We start from the raw sequence: 18,591 nt of genomic DNA, 5'->3' as shown, positions 1-18,591 counted from the left end.
CCCAAAGGTTTTCCTGTATGCTTGGTCATGCTGAGTTAGCTGTCAATCACTGAATAGGACCACCTAAGTGACTCCTATGCATAAAAGGAGGTATAAATTACAAGGTTTCCTGAATCTTTTCCTGCAAAACTATATATCAGTCTGCTCAGCTTCTCCTGCTCTATAACATGCTACCTGTAGCTTGTACTGCATTTCGTGGTGACAGGTTCCCTTAAAAAAAAAAAAAGTGCCGCCCCCTGAAAAAAAGTTCTGAAAGTTGATTAGTGAGTTGTGTACTGCAGAATGCTGCCATTAAGGCCCCATGCACACGGCCGTGTTTCACAGCCGTGTGCGGGCCGTGGAACCGCGGCCTGGATCCCTCCTGAGAGCAGGAGCGCACAGTGTCACTGGTTGCTATGACGCCGTGCGCTCCCTGCTGCCGCCGCAATACAGTAATACACTGGTATGATCTATACCAGTGTATTACTGTACTGTGCCGGCAGCAGGGAGCGCACGGCGTCATAGCAACCAGTGACACTGTGCGCTCCTGCTCTCAGGAGGGATCCAGGCCGCGGTTCCACGGCCCGCACACGGCCGTGTGCATGGGGCCTAAAAACGACACTGTCCCACGGAAAACAATACCTCATACAGCTACTTCAATGGGGAAAGAAATGATAGCTCTTGGAAGGAGATGGTAAATAAAGTGCTTGGTCACTAAGGGGTGATCATTCTTCCTGATCTGTGCTTGATACCTAATGGACATTTTGTTTTGCAGGTTCTGGAAAATGCAGAGGGTGCCAGGACCACACCGTCTGTGGTTGCTTTTTCCGCAGATGGGGAGCGCTTGGTTGGAATGCCAGCAAAACGCCAGTCAGTCACAAATCCCAACAACACCTTATATGCCACAAAACGTCTCATCGGCCGTCGTTTTGATGATGCTGAAGTCCAAAAAGATATGTATGTACAAATGTAGAAATTGATCTGTTTTAGCATTACAGTGTGCTGTTCAAAATGCTCCTTAAAGGGTAAAAAATAAAAATCTATTTTAGCATATGTTACTGCTGCAGCGCATTCTTTCGAACAGGTCAGAGAATTACATTTTTAGTGAGTCCTACGTTGAGGTACATACCGCCATTTTGAAGGAGGTGTTGTAAAGTGTAAAATGTTATCGTGGGAAGATAAGTGACTTAATTAGCTTTTTCCTGCATTGATCTGGAGCTGTAATAGCTTGTATGGTCGGGGCTTTTGAAGGCTGCATAGCGTTACTAGAGGGGTGTTATTTAATGCAGGAACTGGTTTAATATCAACTGAGACCTTTCAACCCTATCATTTTTAAGATGATTTTTATTTATTTATTTATTTTTTTCCAGCAAAAATGTTCCATTCAAGATTGTCCGGGCATCAAATGGTGATGCCTGGGTTGAAGCACATGGAAAGCTCTACTCTCCCAGTCAGATTGGTGCATTCGTACTTGTGAAAATGAAAGAGACAGCAGGTGAGGTTTTTTATTACATAGTTGAAAAAAGGCACTGAATCGTAAAGTCCAATTTATAATCCTACTTGTTGATCCAAAGGAAGGCAAAAACCCTTATGAGGCGATCGCCTGTTACCCCATGTTGGGGAGGGGGGGGGGGGGGGTGGGAACGACTCTAATTATGGCTGCCTAATCTCCAGAAATCTGGTATACACTTGTGATGTTATTACTCCCAGGCTCCATTAAACATGTATGATGACTCTCAAACCTTACAACCTTCTGTGGCAGAGACTTCCATAGTATCACTGCTTTTACAGTAAAGATTTTGTCCATGATCATGGTGAAATCTTTTAGTCTCCAAAACGTTACTGGCCTAGGTATAAAAAATCATTAGAAAGATCTCTACTGTCCATATAGTTGTACAATGTAATTTGATCTCCCCTCAAGTGGTAACAACCTGTAATGGTGCTGCAGACCACTCCTTCCCTATAGAAGAATAAACCTGGAGGATGAAGCTCTGCCCTGAGCATTCTGCACCTTCAGCTTTCATTTCCTGTTCTCGGATGTCTGAATATATGTATTGATCCATGGTACTTTATTTGGGATCTGTACTCCACATGCTTAGACAGCCGAGCAAAGGTAATGCAAGTGAAAGGCTTCTTCCTAGACTGGTTTACGCCAGCTCTGCATGCTCTCCCGTGCACATAACACATGGAGGGTTTATTAACATGTATTGGAGAATATTACTGAGACCTGAATTTGTGTGCAGTTTTAGCAAAATAAAAAGATTTTTTTTTTTTTTTTTTGCGTGGATTCTATAAAAAAAACAAAAAACTCTAGCTTGGTAGAAGTGTGGAACTTTATGCTTTATCTGTGAAACATCAGAAATGGTGTAACATTTCTATTCTCTTTTCCTAGAAAGCTATCTGGGCCATACGGCAAAGAATGCAGTTATTACTGTTCCTGCATATTTTAATGACTCCCAGAGGCAGGTAAGCAATCGGTCATGGCCAGCGGTAGTAAATTATCCTCTACTCTTAACCTTCTCTGTGGTTTACACAAATAACAATGCTTTTGTGTTCTTATCAAAAAAACAAGTATACATGTTAAGAGCATCTAGAAATGAATGCGTTTCTTTGGGCTACAGATGCTGATCACCTATGTGATCGGTGGCGGTCTGACATTTGGCACCCCACCGGTCAGCTGGTTTTGGCTTTGCTCTGTACACCATGGCCCAGATTTACTCATGTTTTTGCACCAATAATCTTTCTAAAATAAATGGCGCAGTTTGGCACATCTAGTGTATACCCTTTTTTTATGACTTGCTCATAAAGGGACCGATCTAAAAATTTGGGAACTATTGTGGTATATAAATCTTTCAAAGTAAGCCAACCGATTGTGTCAGCAAAAAGTGTCTATCCCTGCACCAAATTTGTCTTCCAGCCTGAGCCACTGTGATAAATGTGGTGCAGGTCTGGGCATCCGGTCTAAGCTTACACCATCTTTACAATTAGTAAATCTGGGCCAATGTAGCTTTTGGCGCCTGTGTACTGAAACTCTGCTCTCATCTGATTGAATAGTAGCTGACCTCGGTACCACAGCACAGTTACCACACAGTACATGGAGCTATCTGCCTCCCTCTACTTACAGTACAAGGGTTCTGGCGCTGAGGCTGCTCGAAATGGTTATCAGTGGGGGTGCTGGGCCTTAGACCCCCATTAATGAGCATAGGTAATATCTGTAGCCAGGAGAACCCCCCCCCTTAAGTTTGTTATGGTGGTCAGTTAGTAAGAAATACTATATAAATTGTACTGTAGGTAATAATCTTACTGGTACCTTTTTTTGTGAGATGTACTGTTTTTTCCTCTCCTTTGTCCCATGAGATCAGCAGTCTCGTATGATGTGTGCGTCTCATACTAATTGATACTGGCTGGGAGTCACACAACCACTTGTAGGTGGACCAGTCTCTGGCTGAGGCGGGTCATCACTGCAGCCGGTGACTTCCTGAGTGGCATACCCAGCCATTATCTGCCTTGTTGAGGAGCAGGAAGAGTGCAGTGGGAACCCAGGCACCATTGGGTTAGGAGCTCCTTTTAATTTATTATTTTAACTATTATTTTAAATAGGCATCCATACTCGATGTTTGTTTTGTTTTTTTGCTAGAATACCCCTTTTAATTATTCCAGTTGAAAAATTGTGTGTGATCGAGCAGAGTAAATGAATATTTAATTGTGGGACAACCCCTTCCTTGACCACTATTTATAAGCCAATACCAGGAGTGGGTTCAAAACAGATCTTGGGGAAATGCCTATTTAAGGCTACTTTTCACATCACTGCACTTTGTATTCTGGTTTTGAGATCTGGCAAAGGGTCTTTAAAACCAGAGCAAAACGCTTCTGTTCGATTTAATAAATCAGGATACATCCATTCCGTTCGGATGTGGTTTTATTGAATCGAAACTGAACAAACGGGATCCGGTACTAAAAACAATGCAAGTCAATGGGTCACGGATCTGCTTTGTTTTCTTCAGATCCCCCCCCCCAAAAAAAACAGATCTGGCACTATTGACTTACTAACTGGATCCGGCACTAAAAACAATGTAAGTCAATGGTGCCAGATCTGTTTTTTTTGGGGGGGGATCTGAAGAAAACAAAGCAGATCCGTGACCCATTGACTTGCATTGTTTTTAGTACCGGATCCAGTTAGTTTCTTTTTTTTTTTCAGTTTGCAGATCGGACACAAAACCGCAGCTTCTTGTCGTTTTGTGTCTGGTCACAAAACGGACCAAACTGGAATGGAATGCGTCCTGTTCCCGTCCATCAGTTTTGTCCCCATTGATAATGCACGGGGACAAAAAAGAAGTGTTTTGCTCCAGTTTTGAGATTCTCGAAACCGGAATACAAAGCACAGATGTTGGAAGTGGCCTAAATGCTGGAGCAAAATAATGACCAATTATCGACTCTAAAAAGCGGTCTATTCCTAGCGAGATCATCCTGCCTGAGGGGTAGCATTTTGTCACACAGCAGTAAGCGGAGCATGGCAATGACTAATTACTGAAAGCTAAGAGACTCCATGGTTAGAAACATGGCTGCTCAGTGAAGAAACCAGTCGGGAACTGCATGGCGCCTGAACCACAGACGGCATGGAATCTCGACAGGGTGCCTGGTTACACACAACTGCTAAGCACAGTTCGAAATGGCATCTCCCCTCTGGCTTTGCCCTGCCCGCTTTCCCTATAACGACAGACCCATCAAGCTGAGCCAGGTGAGGAGAAGCTGACGGGGAGCCATCTCCCCGTTCCCCGCTCGTTTTGTTTTACTCTGAAACACTGTGGCATTTCGGAGAAAGCAATTTAGTTGTTTTTTTTTTTAACCAGGGGGCTTGTTGGGCTCCCCGAACCCCAGGCTGCTGATGGGGTCCTGTGAAGCCTCAATGTAATTACAAGCTGGGGATTGTATCTTGATGTATGCACACATTTACTGAGGTGACGTGTGGGTGTAGTTAAAGTGCTTGTTTAAATGTTTTTTCCCCTGTTACAAAAAGTGATGGCATATTGCTAGGATGTGCTGATGATGGTGTTTGTATAGAGCTGTGGCCCTTGCCCGTTTTTACCTCGGCTCCCTTTGTTAACCAGCAACAAATGCTGGGAGACATTAGCTGAGCGCTGAGGCCTGTAGAATTAAGAACTGGTCGTAAAAGCTAGAACGCCAGGTATTTATGCAGTTGCTCTAATTGCTTGTAAATTGTCAAATTTGCATCGAATAGTAGACTGTTACTTTGGCCACTGACTTAATGCTGCCAACGTTTCTTCTTAGGCTACAAAAGATGCTGGGCAGATCGCTGGCCTCAATGTTTTGAGGGTCATTAATGAACCAACCGCTGCTGCTCTTGCCTATGGCTTGGATAAGTCTGATGATAAAGTGTAAGTTAACTTCATTCTACTTTCTGAAGTTCTAGTTCTCCATAATTTGCCCGATTTTGTTATAGTACCCCTGTAGCGACATATCAACCTACACTATACTGTCCTGCTTTTACTAAATGTCCTCCAGCCAAATTGAATAAGTCCTTTCCACAATTGATATTTCTGAAGCTTTTAGGGACACCTTTTGAGAGGGTTAATTTTTTTTTGCCCGTTCATGGGGGTTTAAAGGTTAGAAGTTCTGTCCATTGGAAGGTAGGATAAAGGAGAGTGCTGGGGTTCTGACCACTGGGATATCTATTGAGACTAGAATGGGATCCTGTGCCCCCCTATGATTGGAGTGGCAGTTGAATATGTTTGCTGCCCCATTCATCTCTATGGGACCGCAAGAGATGGCAGAGTACAGCGCTCTCGTGCAGTCTAATAGAACCACCGCTCCATTCAAGTGGGGCACCCGATCTCGTGATCGTGAGGGTCGCCTACAGATTTAACAGATGCAGTAACTCGTTATTACTGGAATACCCCTTCAAGTCTGAAAAGGTAAACTACCACTTACTGTCCACCATTTCTGCAGGTTGTGTGTATGCAATACTCTTTTACATGATGTTTAATATCTAAATATTGTACTTGCAGTATTGCAGTCTATGATCTTGGAGGTGGTACCTTTGATATTTCTATCCTGGAGATTCAGAAAGGCGTGTTTGAAGTGAAATCCACCAATGGCGACACTTTTCTTGGAGGAGAAGATTTTGACCAAGCTTTATTGCAACATATTGTAAAGCAGTTCAAGAGAGAGGTTGGTAGTTTTAGGAAATGACACCCCCCTTATTGGCAGAATCATGTGGTTGCTGCTTTGTATGAAGTTTGAATGTTGAACGTGAATATTGTGTTTGCATTTTTTTTTTACTCTTTCTCTAGCACTTTATGGGCTGCTTATAAATGTATGCACCACAACCCCTTTCATCTGCTGGTTGATAGGAATCAGGGTTCAGACAGTGACTAAACTTGTAGCTACCTATAAGTGGCGCTAAAGAGTTATTTTCCTTCTGGAGAAGATCTATTCTTATATTTATTGAAGAGTAGCTGATGTGAAAGCTGATTACACCCCCACTTTCTATATAGTCCGCAGGAAGATATTTTCATTAGATGCAGCTAAGGGCTCTTTCACACTTGCGTTGTCCGGATCCGTTGTGTACTCCATTTGCCAGAAGCGCCCGCCAGATCCGTAACACCGCAAGTGAACTGAAAGCATTTGGAGACTGCTCCGTCTTCACAATGTGTTCAGTGTTACTATGGCAGCCAGGACGCTATTAAAGTCCTGGTTGCCATAGTAGTAGTGGGGAGCGGGGGAGCAGTATACTTGATCCATGCGATCACGGCATCCATGCGCGTGGGGCGCCCTGACATCACTCTGAAGCGCCCCGGGAGCCGCACTGACGGTAAGTATACTGCTTCCCACTACACTTTACAATGGCAAACAGGACTTTAGCGTCCTGGCAGCCATGGTAACCATTCAGAAAAAGCTAAACGTCGGATCCGGTAATGCTCCGAAACGACGTTTAGCTTAAGGCCGGATCAATGCCTTTTAATGGGCATTAATTCCGGATCCGGCCTTGCGGCAAGTGTTCAGGATTTTTGGCCGGAGCAAAAAGTGCAGCATGCTGCGGTATTTTCTCCGGCCAAAAAATGTTCCGGTCCTGAACTGAAGACATCCTGATGCATCCTGAACGGATTTCTCTCCTTTCAGAATGCATTGGGATAATCCTGATCAGGATTTTTCTGGCATAGAGCCCCGACGACGGAACTCTATTTAGTTGGTTAGTCCTTGTTTTATTTTAAAAGAAAAATAATTAAAACAAAAATTGACATCCCAGCAGCATATATTGTGATACTTAATTCAAATGTCAAGTTGGTTAGTCTTATTTACTGCTATTTTTGAGTGTGTGTGTGTGTTGTGTTTTTATTTATTTTTTATTTGCCTTTATATTTTTTATTTGCCTTTATAATTTTCTACCCTCTTTTGCTAGACTGGAGTAGATTTATTGAAAGACAACATGGCACTTCAGAGAGTCAGAGAAGCTGCTGAAAAAGCAAAATGTGAGCTGTCCTCCTCTGTGCAGGTGGGTACAGTCTACAATTACTGTGCTTCATTATCGGCTTGGTTAACCATTTGAAGTTTCCTAATGGAGGTTTCCTTCTTGGGGGCACCACTCTTACAAAATGTATTGCATCTTGTACTGTCCATTTGCCAGAATGCAAATGTAATCCAGCTATGGGCTGAAGCAGGTTTCCATTATAAGTCATGCTGGTTTTCTGTCATAAATGGTAAGTGTTGGGCTAAGGAGGCCACACGCACTTTTAGGCTACATGCACACAACTGTATGTGTTTTGCGGTCCACAAATTGCGTATCCGCAAAAAAATGAAAAAAAAGAAAAAGATGACCTCCATATGCCATCAGTTTTTTGCGGATCCATTGTAACAATGCCTAAACGGACAAGAATAGGATGTGTTCTATATATATATTTTTTTTTTTTTTTTGCGGGGCTACGGAACAGACATACTGATGCGGACAGCATTTTTTTTTTTTGCGGACCCATTGAAATGAATGGGTCTGCATCCTATCCGCCCCCCCCCCCCCCCCCCCAAGAAACAACAAAAAAACTGGAACGGACACTGAAACAGACACCATTCATGTGCATGTAGCCTTAAAACTTTTGTCTGATAAAAAGCAGGTTTGCAGACAGCTATAGTACATGTGCCATTGACATATTTTTCTGAACTTTATTTTTCAAAGCAAAAGTGCTGCTGTTTTTTTTTTGTTTTTTTGTTTTTTGTTTGTACAGCAAAAGAAAAGTCTTCCAGATGTTAGCTTTAAAGGCCACCATAGTGTATTGTCAGGGATAGTTTAATTTGTATGAGGAATTCCTGACTCTACCTCGACAGATTTTCAGGGAAAGAAAGATCAAGATAAATTTATATTTTTGTCCAATCCTTTTGTTCTCACAATAGTTAAGCTGCTGGCAGAAGTTTTTCGCAGTGGCTTTCTCCCCATAAAACATGATTGGCTGATAGGGGATCTTCTTTTTTTACTTGCATAAACCTCAACATTTTTCTCAAGCAAAAAAAAAAGGCAGCAAGAAAGCTGAAGGCCAGTTTCAGACGAGTCTGTTCCCTGCAGAAAATGCACTCTGCGTAGCAGCCGTTTTTTCCCCATTATGGACACGGCATTATGTGGCTAAAGTTCAGAAGACCTGGGGTCGGGATGGAATTTGCAGTATCATAAATCATTATGATCTGAATCCACTTCAGATGAGCGTGTTTTCTGAAGTGAGTTGGGTACGATGTCTGCTTGGGAGGAGAGCACCTTAATAAGCTTGAGGAGACTAGTAGGCCATACATGCTCCCCTGGAATTCTGGGAAAAAGGTATGCAAATTAGCTCTTAAATAGCTCTGCCTCTAATGCCACCAAGATGTACATTAACACCTGAACCCGCCTTATTGGACTTGAAACCCCTGTTGAGGGAAGTGTTGGATTTAAATATATATGTATATATGCATATATATTGGCCCTTTTGCATGGGCCGGTCAAGGTGGTATGGGTGTATACATGGAGATGTATGTATGCCCCCTTGTCAGCATACATCTCTATGCAGGTGGGCTTATTACTGCCCATTTATGTCCCAGAATGATATTGTGTGTGTGTGTGTGTGTGTATATATACATGCAGGTAGATGTGCCCCAAACATCAATATGGCTGTATGTACCTAAATGTGGGCCCAGTATATGGATCTGTCCAGGTTGTGTGTATGTATATACATGTATACCTAAGTGCCTCCAGGTTGGGTGGATATATATGTATATACTGATATGATCCCCAGGTTGTGTGTGTGTATATATATATATATATATATATATATATATATATATATATATATATATATATATATATATATATATATATATATATATATATATATATATATGTATGTGTGTATCTCTATCTCTTATCTCTATCTCTAATCTCTAATCTCTGTCCCTGATGCAAACTGGTGCAGCAGCCCAACACGTATCGAGGCCAATCCAAAATAGAAAAAATGGGCAGCACTCAAAGTAGTAAAAAATACAAAAGTCTTTATTTACCCCAGTGGAACATGCAACGTTTCGGCTCTAGACAGGAGCCTTCCTCAAGCAGTGTACAGAGACAAAATGCCAAGAATATATAGCAACATATTCATTAAAATTGGCAAAACATGTGCAATTAATACATAATAATTAGCAAAACAAGTGCAATTAATTCATAGTAATTATTAATAAATCTCACAAAATATAAATATGACAATATAATTCATGTTGAATAGAACCCCTATTGTATATATTTCCCTAATGATGTGTTCATAATTACATGTAGTGAAAGAAAATCTACCATACAATATTAAACACAATAAAGATCATGATCAATTTCATGTGAAAATAATAATCACTAAGTGCGAGGTGCTTACTAGGAGGCATTGCAAGCAGAGGATGGAGGAGGAGTAAGATTATATTATATTGTGAGAGTGACTGGAAAAGTAGTAGAGAATTGTTATATTTCCCCTAGGTTTCTTTCATATACCATGTACTATGCTACAGGAGGTGGAGATCTCAACTAGGAAACCTGGGTGAGATATCAGAAATCCAGGAAAAGATGGTCTGCCTTAGCAAAGCATAGTTTGCTGAGGACTTTGGTAAATGGTTGTCGGGCCTGGATTTTATTGGAATGAGGATGCAGGTTGGTAGCGGGGCTCCTCATTCCCTTCCTATCCAGAATGGGTTTCATATAGAGCTCTCAGCCAGGTGATGGAGCTCAGCTCATTTCTGGGCTATAAAGGTTTGCACTAGGAGCATGTCTGGGTGGGACTGGTTGAACTGACTGGCTTTCACCATTGCTACAGAAGTCTGCTAAAGCAACAAAAAGGATTTTGAATTGTGTCGTGTGGCTGGTAGTAGGCCGCCCGTATAGAAAGGGGTGATTTTATGTTTAGTGCTCAGCCGAGCAGGAATTTATTTTGTATCTTTGCCTGAATGTAAAGGCCTTAGATTTTGTTTGTGGACGAGAATAAAGAAAACGGGCAAATCCCTGTGTGAACTGTGCCATTTACAGCTTGGGCAGGAAGTCCTTTGATTTAGTTCAAGCATTCCGTCACACGCCCACGATTATGTCATCGCCCTCCTGTTGAAGGAGGGGGCTGCTTTTGGACTATATTAGCCCAAGCAGGACAAAGGCGCGGTCTCTTGGCACTGGACTACAAACGGAAACACATGGGAACAGCTCCCTGAAGGAAGAGAGGCCACATGCCCCTGGAGATGGCTGAGTAACCTTTTTCCTCCAGCACTGCATAACCCCTGCATCCTAACCCTGGCTGCTGACCTCCTACAGCATTAACCTCAGCCCTGTTCCCCTGCTCTGCCCTGACAACCCTGCAGTCTGCCTTGCAAGTCCCTACAGAGCATTAACCTCTGCATTGCCCTGTCCCTGCAGAGCCCGGACCATTCCCTGTGTTAACCCTTTCACTGCCTGATCTCTGCTGCCCTGATAACCCCTGCCATACCAGGTGTTAACCCTTTCCTGGGTTACCCCTTGACCTGCCTTTCCCACAACCCTGTGTTCCTTAGCCTGCATGTATTGTGTTTTTTTACCCCTTGCACCCCGTAGGGACAGTGAGTAGCCAGGCGGGTGGGTTACTGATATTTGTGTGTATGTAAGTGTATTATTGTAATTGTAGTTAGATCCTGGGGAGGACTTGGGACTGTTAGCGTAGTTAGGACTGTATTAGTGTGTTTACTTAACTCTATTTATTTATAGGCAAATATTAGACTGTAACGTATAGTGTGTTTAATAAATACATTTTATTTAAGCACAGTGTAGTCTTTTGTAGTATAAGGCACAGCAGCAATAGACGTAGGCAGTTCAGCGTAGAGTAAGGTAATCAGTAGTGTTTGTTGTTTATTTAGGCATAAATAGGACTAGACAACTCACGCCTATTTATGAATATTAGTTATTGAGATTTGCATAAATACCAATAATTAATATCCCCTTTAACAACCCCCTATAGAAAAGGATGACCAACTGTATGAAAAACATCTGGAGCTAGCATTTTACCACAAAAACTGCACCAAACACCACATGTCTGCAAAAAAGGCATTTAATCTGGGATTTAGTCCACAATACATTGCTTTGTCAATACTCTAAATCAAGAGTATTAAAGTACAGTTTTAAAGGTCCACATACCTGGCTCTGCAGTGAGGTGTAGGTGGGAGTAAATACAAAAAAATAAATAAAAATATTAGACGGGACAACAGTCCCTTCTAATTTTTACAATAAGCCATGCGTTTAATGCCTTCCAGTCCCTTTTGCATCTCCACAATATATTGTTGCCCTTTTAGTGTCTCCTGACAAAAGGTACTCCCTTAGTGCCCCAATATTGTAGTAATGTCTCATTCGTGTCACTTCACAATATTGCTTCCCCTTACTTTAGTGCCACACTCTTAGAGCAGGGTGATCACTTGGTTCCCTCACACAGTATAATGCTCCTCTAGTGTCCCTATGCTGTATGATGCCACTCGGTGCCTCCCTCATGATGCTTTTGATGCCCCTCTCACAGTGATGAAGTTTGAGTACTCACCTACCCCATGTTCCCGGCAGCAGAGCCGAACAGGCCACTGCTGTGACTCTCTAGAGCAGGCACAATGACCTCATTGCATCGCACTTGCCTACTCTGTACCACATATGGAATGGGAATGGTGAAGCAGGGATCTAAAGGCTCCCAGCACCACCATTAGATTCAGCTGTATCTGTGTCTTGCAGATACAGTTGAAATCCGGACAACTGGTATCTGCCGTCTGTCAGTTGAGCATCCCTTGCTCTGAATGTTTGACAGACTTGTTTGAATCAAAGAAATGGATTGGTGGGATGGAGAATGCCTCACTTAATCCTTTAAAAGTAATGAAACTGCATTAATTTCTTTATTTCATGATGACTGTTTAAACAGTTCTTTTAAAGTAAACAAAATCCCTTTTTTCCCTCTGCCTTTTAGACTGATATAAATCTGCCTTACCTTACCATGGATGCTTCTGGGCCCAAGCACTTGAATATAAAATTGACTCGTTCTCAGTTTGAGGGTATTGTTGCTGATCTCATTAAAAGAACTATTTCACCAAGCCAGAAAGCTATGCAAGATGCTGAAGTTAGCAAGAGTGACATTGGAGAAGTGCTCTTAGTTGGTGGAATGACCAGGATGCCAAAGGTAAAAAACACATTTCTATGTTATGAGGTTCCTATAGCGGGCACCTACATTAATGTTCCTCGCTGGATGTGTTTCCTAATCAATATTTATTTTATTTTTGTGTGATCTGTGTAGGTTCAGCAGACTGTACAAGACCTGTTTGGCCGTGCTCCAAGCAAGGCGGTTAATCCCGATGAAGCCGTTGCCATTGGTGCTGCTATTCAGGGTGGAGTGTTGGCTGGAGATGTTACAGATGTTCTTTTGTTGGATGTCACTCCTCTGTCTCTTGGAATTGAAACCTTAGGTGGAGTCTTCACAAAGTTAATCGGCAGAAACACTACTATACCTACCAAGAAGAGCCAGGTAATATATGTTCCATAACGGCAAGGATTCTAACATCTGTAAATGATTGCTTTTACTATGTGCTCAGATAATACAATTTTGAATAAAATGGTTACATGATATTGTGGAAGTGTACATTTTCCTTTTTGGATTCAAAATTTGAATTTTATTTTAATACTTTAAGTGGGGAGTGCCGTTCCATAAATTCTGCATTTTATCTGTTGGAAGCAACTAAGCATCCTCTTGGCCAATATAGCCACATACATTGGTCGTTTCTATGTTTTTGAGCACTAGTTGCATGCTCCAAGGTCATATTGGGGGATAATTCTGGTGGAGTAATTTTGTATTGAAATTTTGAGTATTATGCAGCACTCGTCCAAATACATGGACCAAGTAAGGAGGCACGATTATGCTCAGTGTGTATTTTGTCTTCTCTAGGTTTTCTCCACTGCTGCTGATGGCCAGACTCAGGTGGAAATTAAAGTCTGCCAAGGGGAAAGAGAAATGGCTGCTGACAACAAAATACTTGGACAGTTCACACTAGTAAGTGGCTATGGCTAAATTAGGAAAAATGGGGGACCTTGGTACATAAACTCTGAAGCCTTAAATGTGATATAAATTGTGAGGATTCCCTCCTAACAAAGCACTTTTTTGTATGTCTCTCTTTAGGTAGGAATTCCTCCAGCCCCTCGTGGTGTTCCTCAAATAGAAGTTACTTTTGACATAGATGCCAATGGAATTGTGCACGTATCCGCAAAAGACAAAGGAACTGGCCGCGAGCAGCAGAGTAGGTTTCCTTCCTTCTCTCCCATAAAGACAAATCAATTAGTTTAATGTTCAGATATCTGTGTCTCCACCTCTTTTTCTCACTTTACAAAATTTTTATAATATCCGATAGTAACATTGTTCTGCATAGTGTATGTAGATGTCTTTAAAACCAGGTAAGATAAAGCGGGATACTGCTGTCTAATGCATTACTTCTGACTGAACATCAATGACGGACGATATGAGAGATTGTATCAGTGGGATTGGATAATTTTATTTTTATTTATTTTTTCATTGTAGTTATCATCCAGTCTTCTGGTGGACTTAGCAAGGATGATATTGAAAATATGGTGAAAAATGCCGAAAAGTACGCAGAGGAGGATAGAAGACGAAAGGCAAGTTTTTAAATTCTGTTTGTGTGGTTATTAACTGTCTGGCAGTGAAGAGTTAAGTTAATGAAAACTTTTGTGCTAGCACTTGTCACCAATTCCCTCATTTTTACTTCAGTTATTGCAATATTGATATTAATTTCTTGCACAGTATTGTGGATAAAGGGATTCTTTTTAACCTATAGAGATGAGACCAGGTGACCCAATTTTTTTTAAATATAATAATATTATTATTATTTTTTTCTGCAGTCACCTCACTTAATAGTTTTGACTTTCCAGACGTGGCGATATGTAGTTTATTTATTATATGTGTAGTGTGTGTATAGATAAAGTAAAATTGGCAAAGGGGGTGATCTTTACTCAATAATATTATTATAATAATATATATTTTTTTTTTTTACTTTTTATTCAATAACTATTTCCCCCCTTACGGGCTAGAACATGGGTTCTTTTATTCCTTTGCCCTATTCACCCTAATAGAGCTCTATTAGGGTGAATAGAATCGTCCACTCTCCCTACTGCCCTGGGCTTTGTGCACACAGCAGCAGGGAGCTGACCATGGACGGCTTCAGTAGCGTCCTGGCTGCCATGGTAACTGATGGGAGCCCCAGGATTACACTGCTGGGGCTCCGATAACTGCCACTGCACCACCAAAGAGCCTCTGGCCACTGCCACCAATGATTATTAACGTTTAATACAGGAGGTGTGTGCCGGCTATATGATTCTGCCACCAGCACCCACCTCCTGTATCTGTATTAAATGTTAATGCACAGTGGCCACAGTCCTGCCCCTCTCTCTCCTCATTGGCAGCAGCAACAGCACAGGGGGAGGGAGAGACTGCTTCCTTCTCCACTGTGCTGCTGAGGGAACATGGAGCTTGTGGACACCAGCTCACTCCATGTTCTCTGACACTATGGTGCGCAGTAGTGCAGCCTAGTATCGGTAAAAGGCAAATCCTGGTATCTAATCTGTACTGGTACAAAAGTATCAATTGGGTATCGATAATTCTATACCCGGTGCAACCCTAGATGGGGAGGATTTCAGCCCTGAAAATGTTTATTCCTTTATCTGTTCCGCAATTTACCAATCTCTCTCTCCCTATATCATACCTAAAAGGGATCCAAAGATTACTCCAACAATACATACAGGGAGTGCAGAATTATTAGGCAAGTTGTATTTTTGAGGATTAATTTTATTATTGAACAACAACCATGTTCTCAATGAACCCAAAAAACTCATTAATATCAAAGCTGAATATTTTTGGAAGTAGTTTTTAGTTTGTTTTTAGTTTTAGCTATTTTAGGGGGATATCTGTGTGTGCAGGTGACTATTACTGTACATAATTATTAGGCAACTTAACAAAAAACAAATATATACCCATTTCAATCATTTATTCAATTATTTACAGTGAAACCAATATAACATCTCAACATTCACAAATATAAATTTCTGACATTCAAAAACAAATCAGTGACCAATATAGCCACCTTTCTTTGCAAGGACACTCAAAAGCCTGCCATCCATGGATTCTGTCAGTGTTTTGATCTGTTCACCATCAACATTGCGTGCAGCAGCAACCACAGCCTCCCAGACACTGTTCAGAGAGGTGTACTGTTTTCCCTCCTTGTAGATCTCACATTTGATGATGGACCACAGGTTCTCAATGGGGTTCAGATCAGGTGAACAAGGAGGCCATGTCATTAGATTTTCTTCTTTATTCTTTTATCAATTTCACCCTCTCCAATATCCCTTTGGTGGTCATGGGGGAAATGTATTTCAGACCTGTACATTCCTAATTGGATTGATCTGGGAATCAAAACATTGGGAGACCTTTTCACCAATAATACTCTGAACTCATTTATGGAGCTAAGCTTGAAATTCAGTATCCCTCAAAGAGATTTATTTTTTTATTTACAAATTAGACATATCCTGTCTTGAAATTCCCCATGACCGCTAATGCCTCCCAAATGATGAGGTTGCTAAATAACCCGTCTGCTAATCTTAAAGCCTGTTTTTATTTTATGATGGGGAGATTGGACTCGCCATTGTCGCCATTACTTCAGAAATGGGAAACCTCATTAAACAATAGTATATCCCCAGATATGTCAATGGTAGTCTGCATTTTCCATGTGTGCCTCTTCTAAATGTGTCCACCATCTGGAAAACTCCAGGAAAATTCTCGACACCTGGTATTATACTCCGTATATAGATTATCTAAAATGTACCCTTCATACCCTCCATGTCTGCTGGAGATGTTCATCAGCAGAAGTGGATATGGAGTACATATGTTAGGAATGTAGGGAAATAAAACTTGTGTCTAGTTCAATCAACGTAACTCGACTATGTAAACCTCCCATTTCCTTATCAATGGCGCAAAGCCTTCTTTTTTATTAATTTTGGATTCCTTTCCAGATTCTTTCCGAGCAGTCATAATTCATGTAATCATGGCAACCAGAACAAAAGTTGCCCACTATTGGAAAAATTCAAACCGACACATTTATAGAACTTGTGAACTCTGTTAACAACAATTGTTTCTATGAGATGATCAATGCCTCAGTCTCCAATAAACTAGTCAAATTCAAGGCTAAGTGGCATAACTGGCCTAACTCTCAATTCAACAAAATTTCAGTACTTTTGTGATGTGATATTGAGCATACTACTGCTTGTCACCTTTTTATTTATTTTCACCTTTTATTTGTTATAATTCAACTTGGTGAAGTTCACTATATTGTACCATTATTTATTTCGATTTTCTACAAATGTCATGCAAGATTTGATGTTTGAAACAAGTGTCACAATGTAGATTTCTTGTATGTAATATTTTATTATTGAAAACCATAAAACATATGTTTGAATATACTGAAATGCGGTGTCTCCTCTTGGTCTTCTGTCTTCATGCTTCTAAATGGTGTTTAGTTGTCTTAAGTTGACCTAGGTTTCTTTGCTTTCTATTCTAGGAACGTGTTGAAGCAGTGAACAATGCAGAAGGCATTATCCATGATACAGAGTCTAAGATGGAGGAATTCAAAAGCCAGCTCCCAGAAGATGAGGTTTGTGCCTGTTACGGTTTTATGGGTTGCATTTTTATACTTCTTTATCTTACACCATACTGTCATTTGTCCTTAGTGCAACAAGCTTAGGGAGGAGATAAGCAAAGTGAAAGAACTATTGGCAAAAAAAGATACAGAAACTGGTGAAAACATCAAACAAGCAGCATCCTCACTTCAACAAGCCTCTCTAAAGTTATTTGAACTTGCGTACAAAAAGGTAATGATCCTGCCGTGAGATCAGTGATTGTTTCCTGATGTATCAGAAATGTTATTTTTACGCTGGCAAGCACAAGTTTTTACAAGTAGATGTGGTTTTAATTTTCCTCTGCATTTAATCTACTCCCACTAGTGTTTACCAAAAATACTTTGCGCTTCTGTCTTAGTATGTATGAATTATTAGAATATTTTTATTTATTTTTTTTAATCGATGTATGGCTTGGTATACGTGTACAGTTTTCATACCATTATACATCTGCCAGAAGTCAGGCAATGCTTACATCTAGAAATATAATGGATGTGTAGCACCTTTGGACCATAGTGCGTTTCCTCAAACTGTAAACACAGTCTGAGAGTTCATTGGTATACCAGAGCCAAACCGTTGTGAACCCAGGATGGTTGGTTGGAAAATGTATTTTTAACTGTCACATTCTGAATATTTCTTTTTGCAGATGGCATCAGAGAGGGAGAGTTCTGGAACTAGTGAGCAAAAAGAGGAGCAGAAAGAAGACAAGCAGTAAAGGAATAGTACAAGTTGAATAGTAGCTTGGGAGCCAATTTCCACAGGGATGTCCTGAGCAGATATGTTCAAATGATAAATGTTCTACTGTGTTTTGGCAGTACTCTTTATATAATTTCTTTACCGTCTTGATTTGTATGTCCAGTTTTTTTTTTTTCTTAGTTTTTTCTTTTTCTTCCCCCAGTCCCCATCCATTCCCTGTTTTTGCTTTTTCCATGCATATTTGGCCTATGTAGACCTTTTTTTATTATATTTCCTTCCTGTATACTGGCTCAACAATCCTGTTTTATACTGTATAAAAGTTTGGAAGTCTGTTGTACGTTTTCACATTAATGCCTCATATTTGAGGCAGTATTGTGCAAGTCAAACTTTAAGTTATGCTTAATCATAATACAAATAAACTACTGGCTTAACCGTGTCTGTGGTTAATAACCTTTACTTATCCACATACATGTAGGAAAAAAAAACTGCTTCAGTGCCATATTCTGTTGCAATGTTGAATTGTACAGTTTGTAATATGTGCCCTTTCTTTAGTAAAGATGACCTATGTAACACCATGCAGCCAAATATATACTGATATATCTCTAAATTACAATCCTCATTTAATCTATTTCACATTGCAGTTAAGACAATAAAAATCATTCTTCCATGTATGTGTAAGAAGATCAGCTATT

General features: G+C 40.8%; 1 protein-coding gene across 1 annotated transcript in view; it reads left to right on the top strand.

Annotated features, from left to right (window-relative positions):
* HSPA9 (heat shock protein family A (Hsp70) member 9) overlaps positions 1-18,335 on the top strand; it is a 34,994-nt gene extending 16,659 nt beyond the window's left edge. The window contains exons 4-17 of the mRNA XM_044280942.1: positions 755-936; positions 1,350-1,474; positions 2,372-2,445; positions 5,269-5,375; positions 6,006-6,168; positions 7,400-7,492; positions 12,447-12,656; positions 12,771-12,998; positions 13,416-13,520; positions 13,647-13,764; positions 14,043-14,137; positions 17,089-17,181; positions 17,258-17,398; positions 17,850-18,335. Of these exons, the coding sequence (XP_044136877.1) occupies positions 755-936; positions 1,350-1,474; positions 2,372-2,445; positions 5,269-5,375; positions 6,006-6,168; positions 7,400-7,492; positions 12,447-12,656; positions 12,771-12,998; positions 13,416-13,520; positions 13,647-13,764; positions 14,043-14,137; positions 17,089-17,181; positions 17,258-17,398; positions 17,850-17,918 (1,803 nt within the window). The 3' untranslated portion in view covers positions 17,919-18,335. The remainder of the gene's footprint in view (positions 1-754; positions 937-1,349; positions 1,475-2,371; positions 2,446-5,268; positions 5,376-6,005; positions 6,169-7,399; positions 7,493-12,446; positions 12,657-12,770; positions 12,999-13,415; positions 13,521-13,646; positions 13,765-14,042; positions 14,138-17,088; positions 17,182-17,257; positions 17,399-17,849) is intronic.
* The last annotated feature ends 256 nt before the right edge of the window (positions 18,336-18,591 follow it).

Source organism: Bufo gargarizans, chromosome 2 (genome assembly GCF_014858855.1).
Source record: "Bufo gargarizans isolate SCDJY-AF-19 chromosome 2, ASM1485885v1, whole genome shotgun sequence".
NCBI classification, from domain to species: Eukaryota; Metazoa; Chordata; class Amphibia; order Anura; family Bufonidae; genus Bufo; species Bufo gargarizans.
This window is presented reverse-complemented; position numbering and strand designations above follow the sequence as displayed.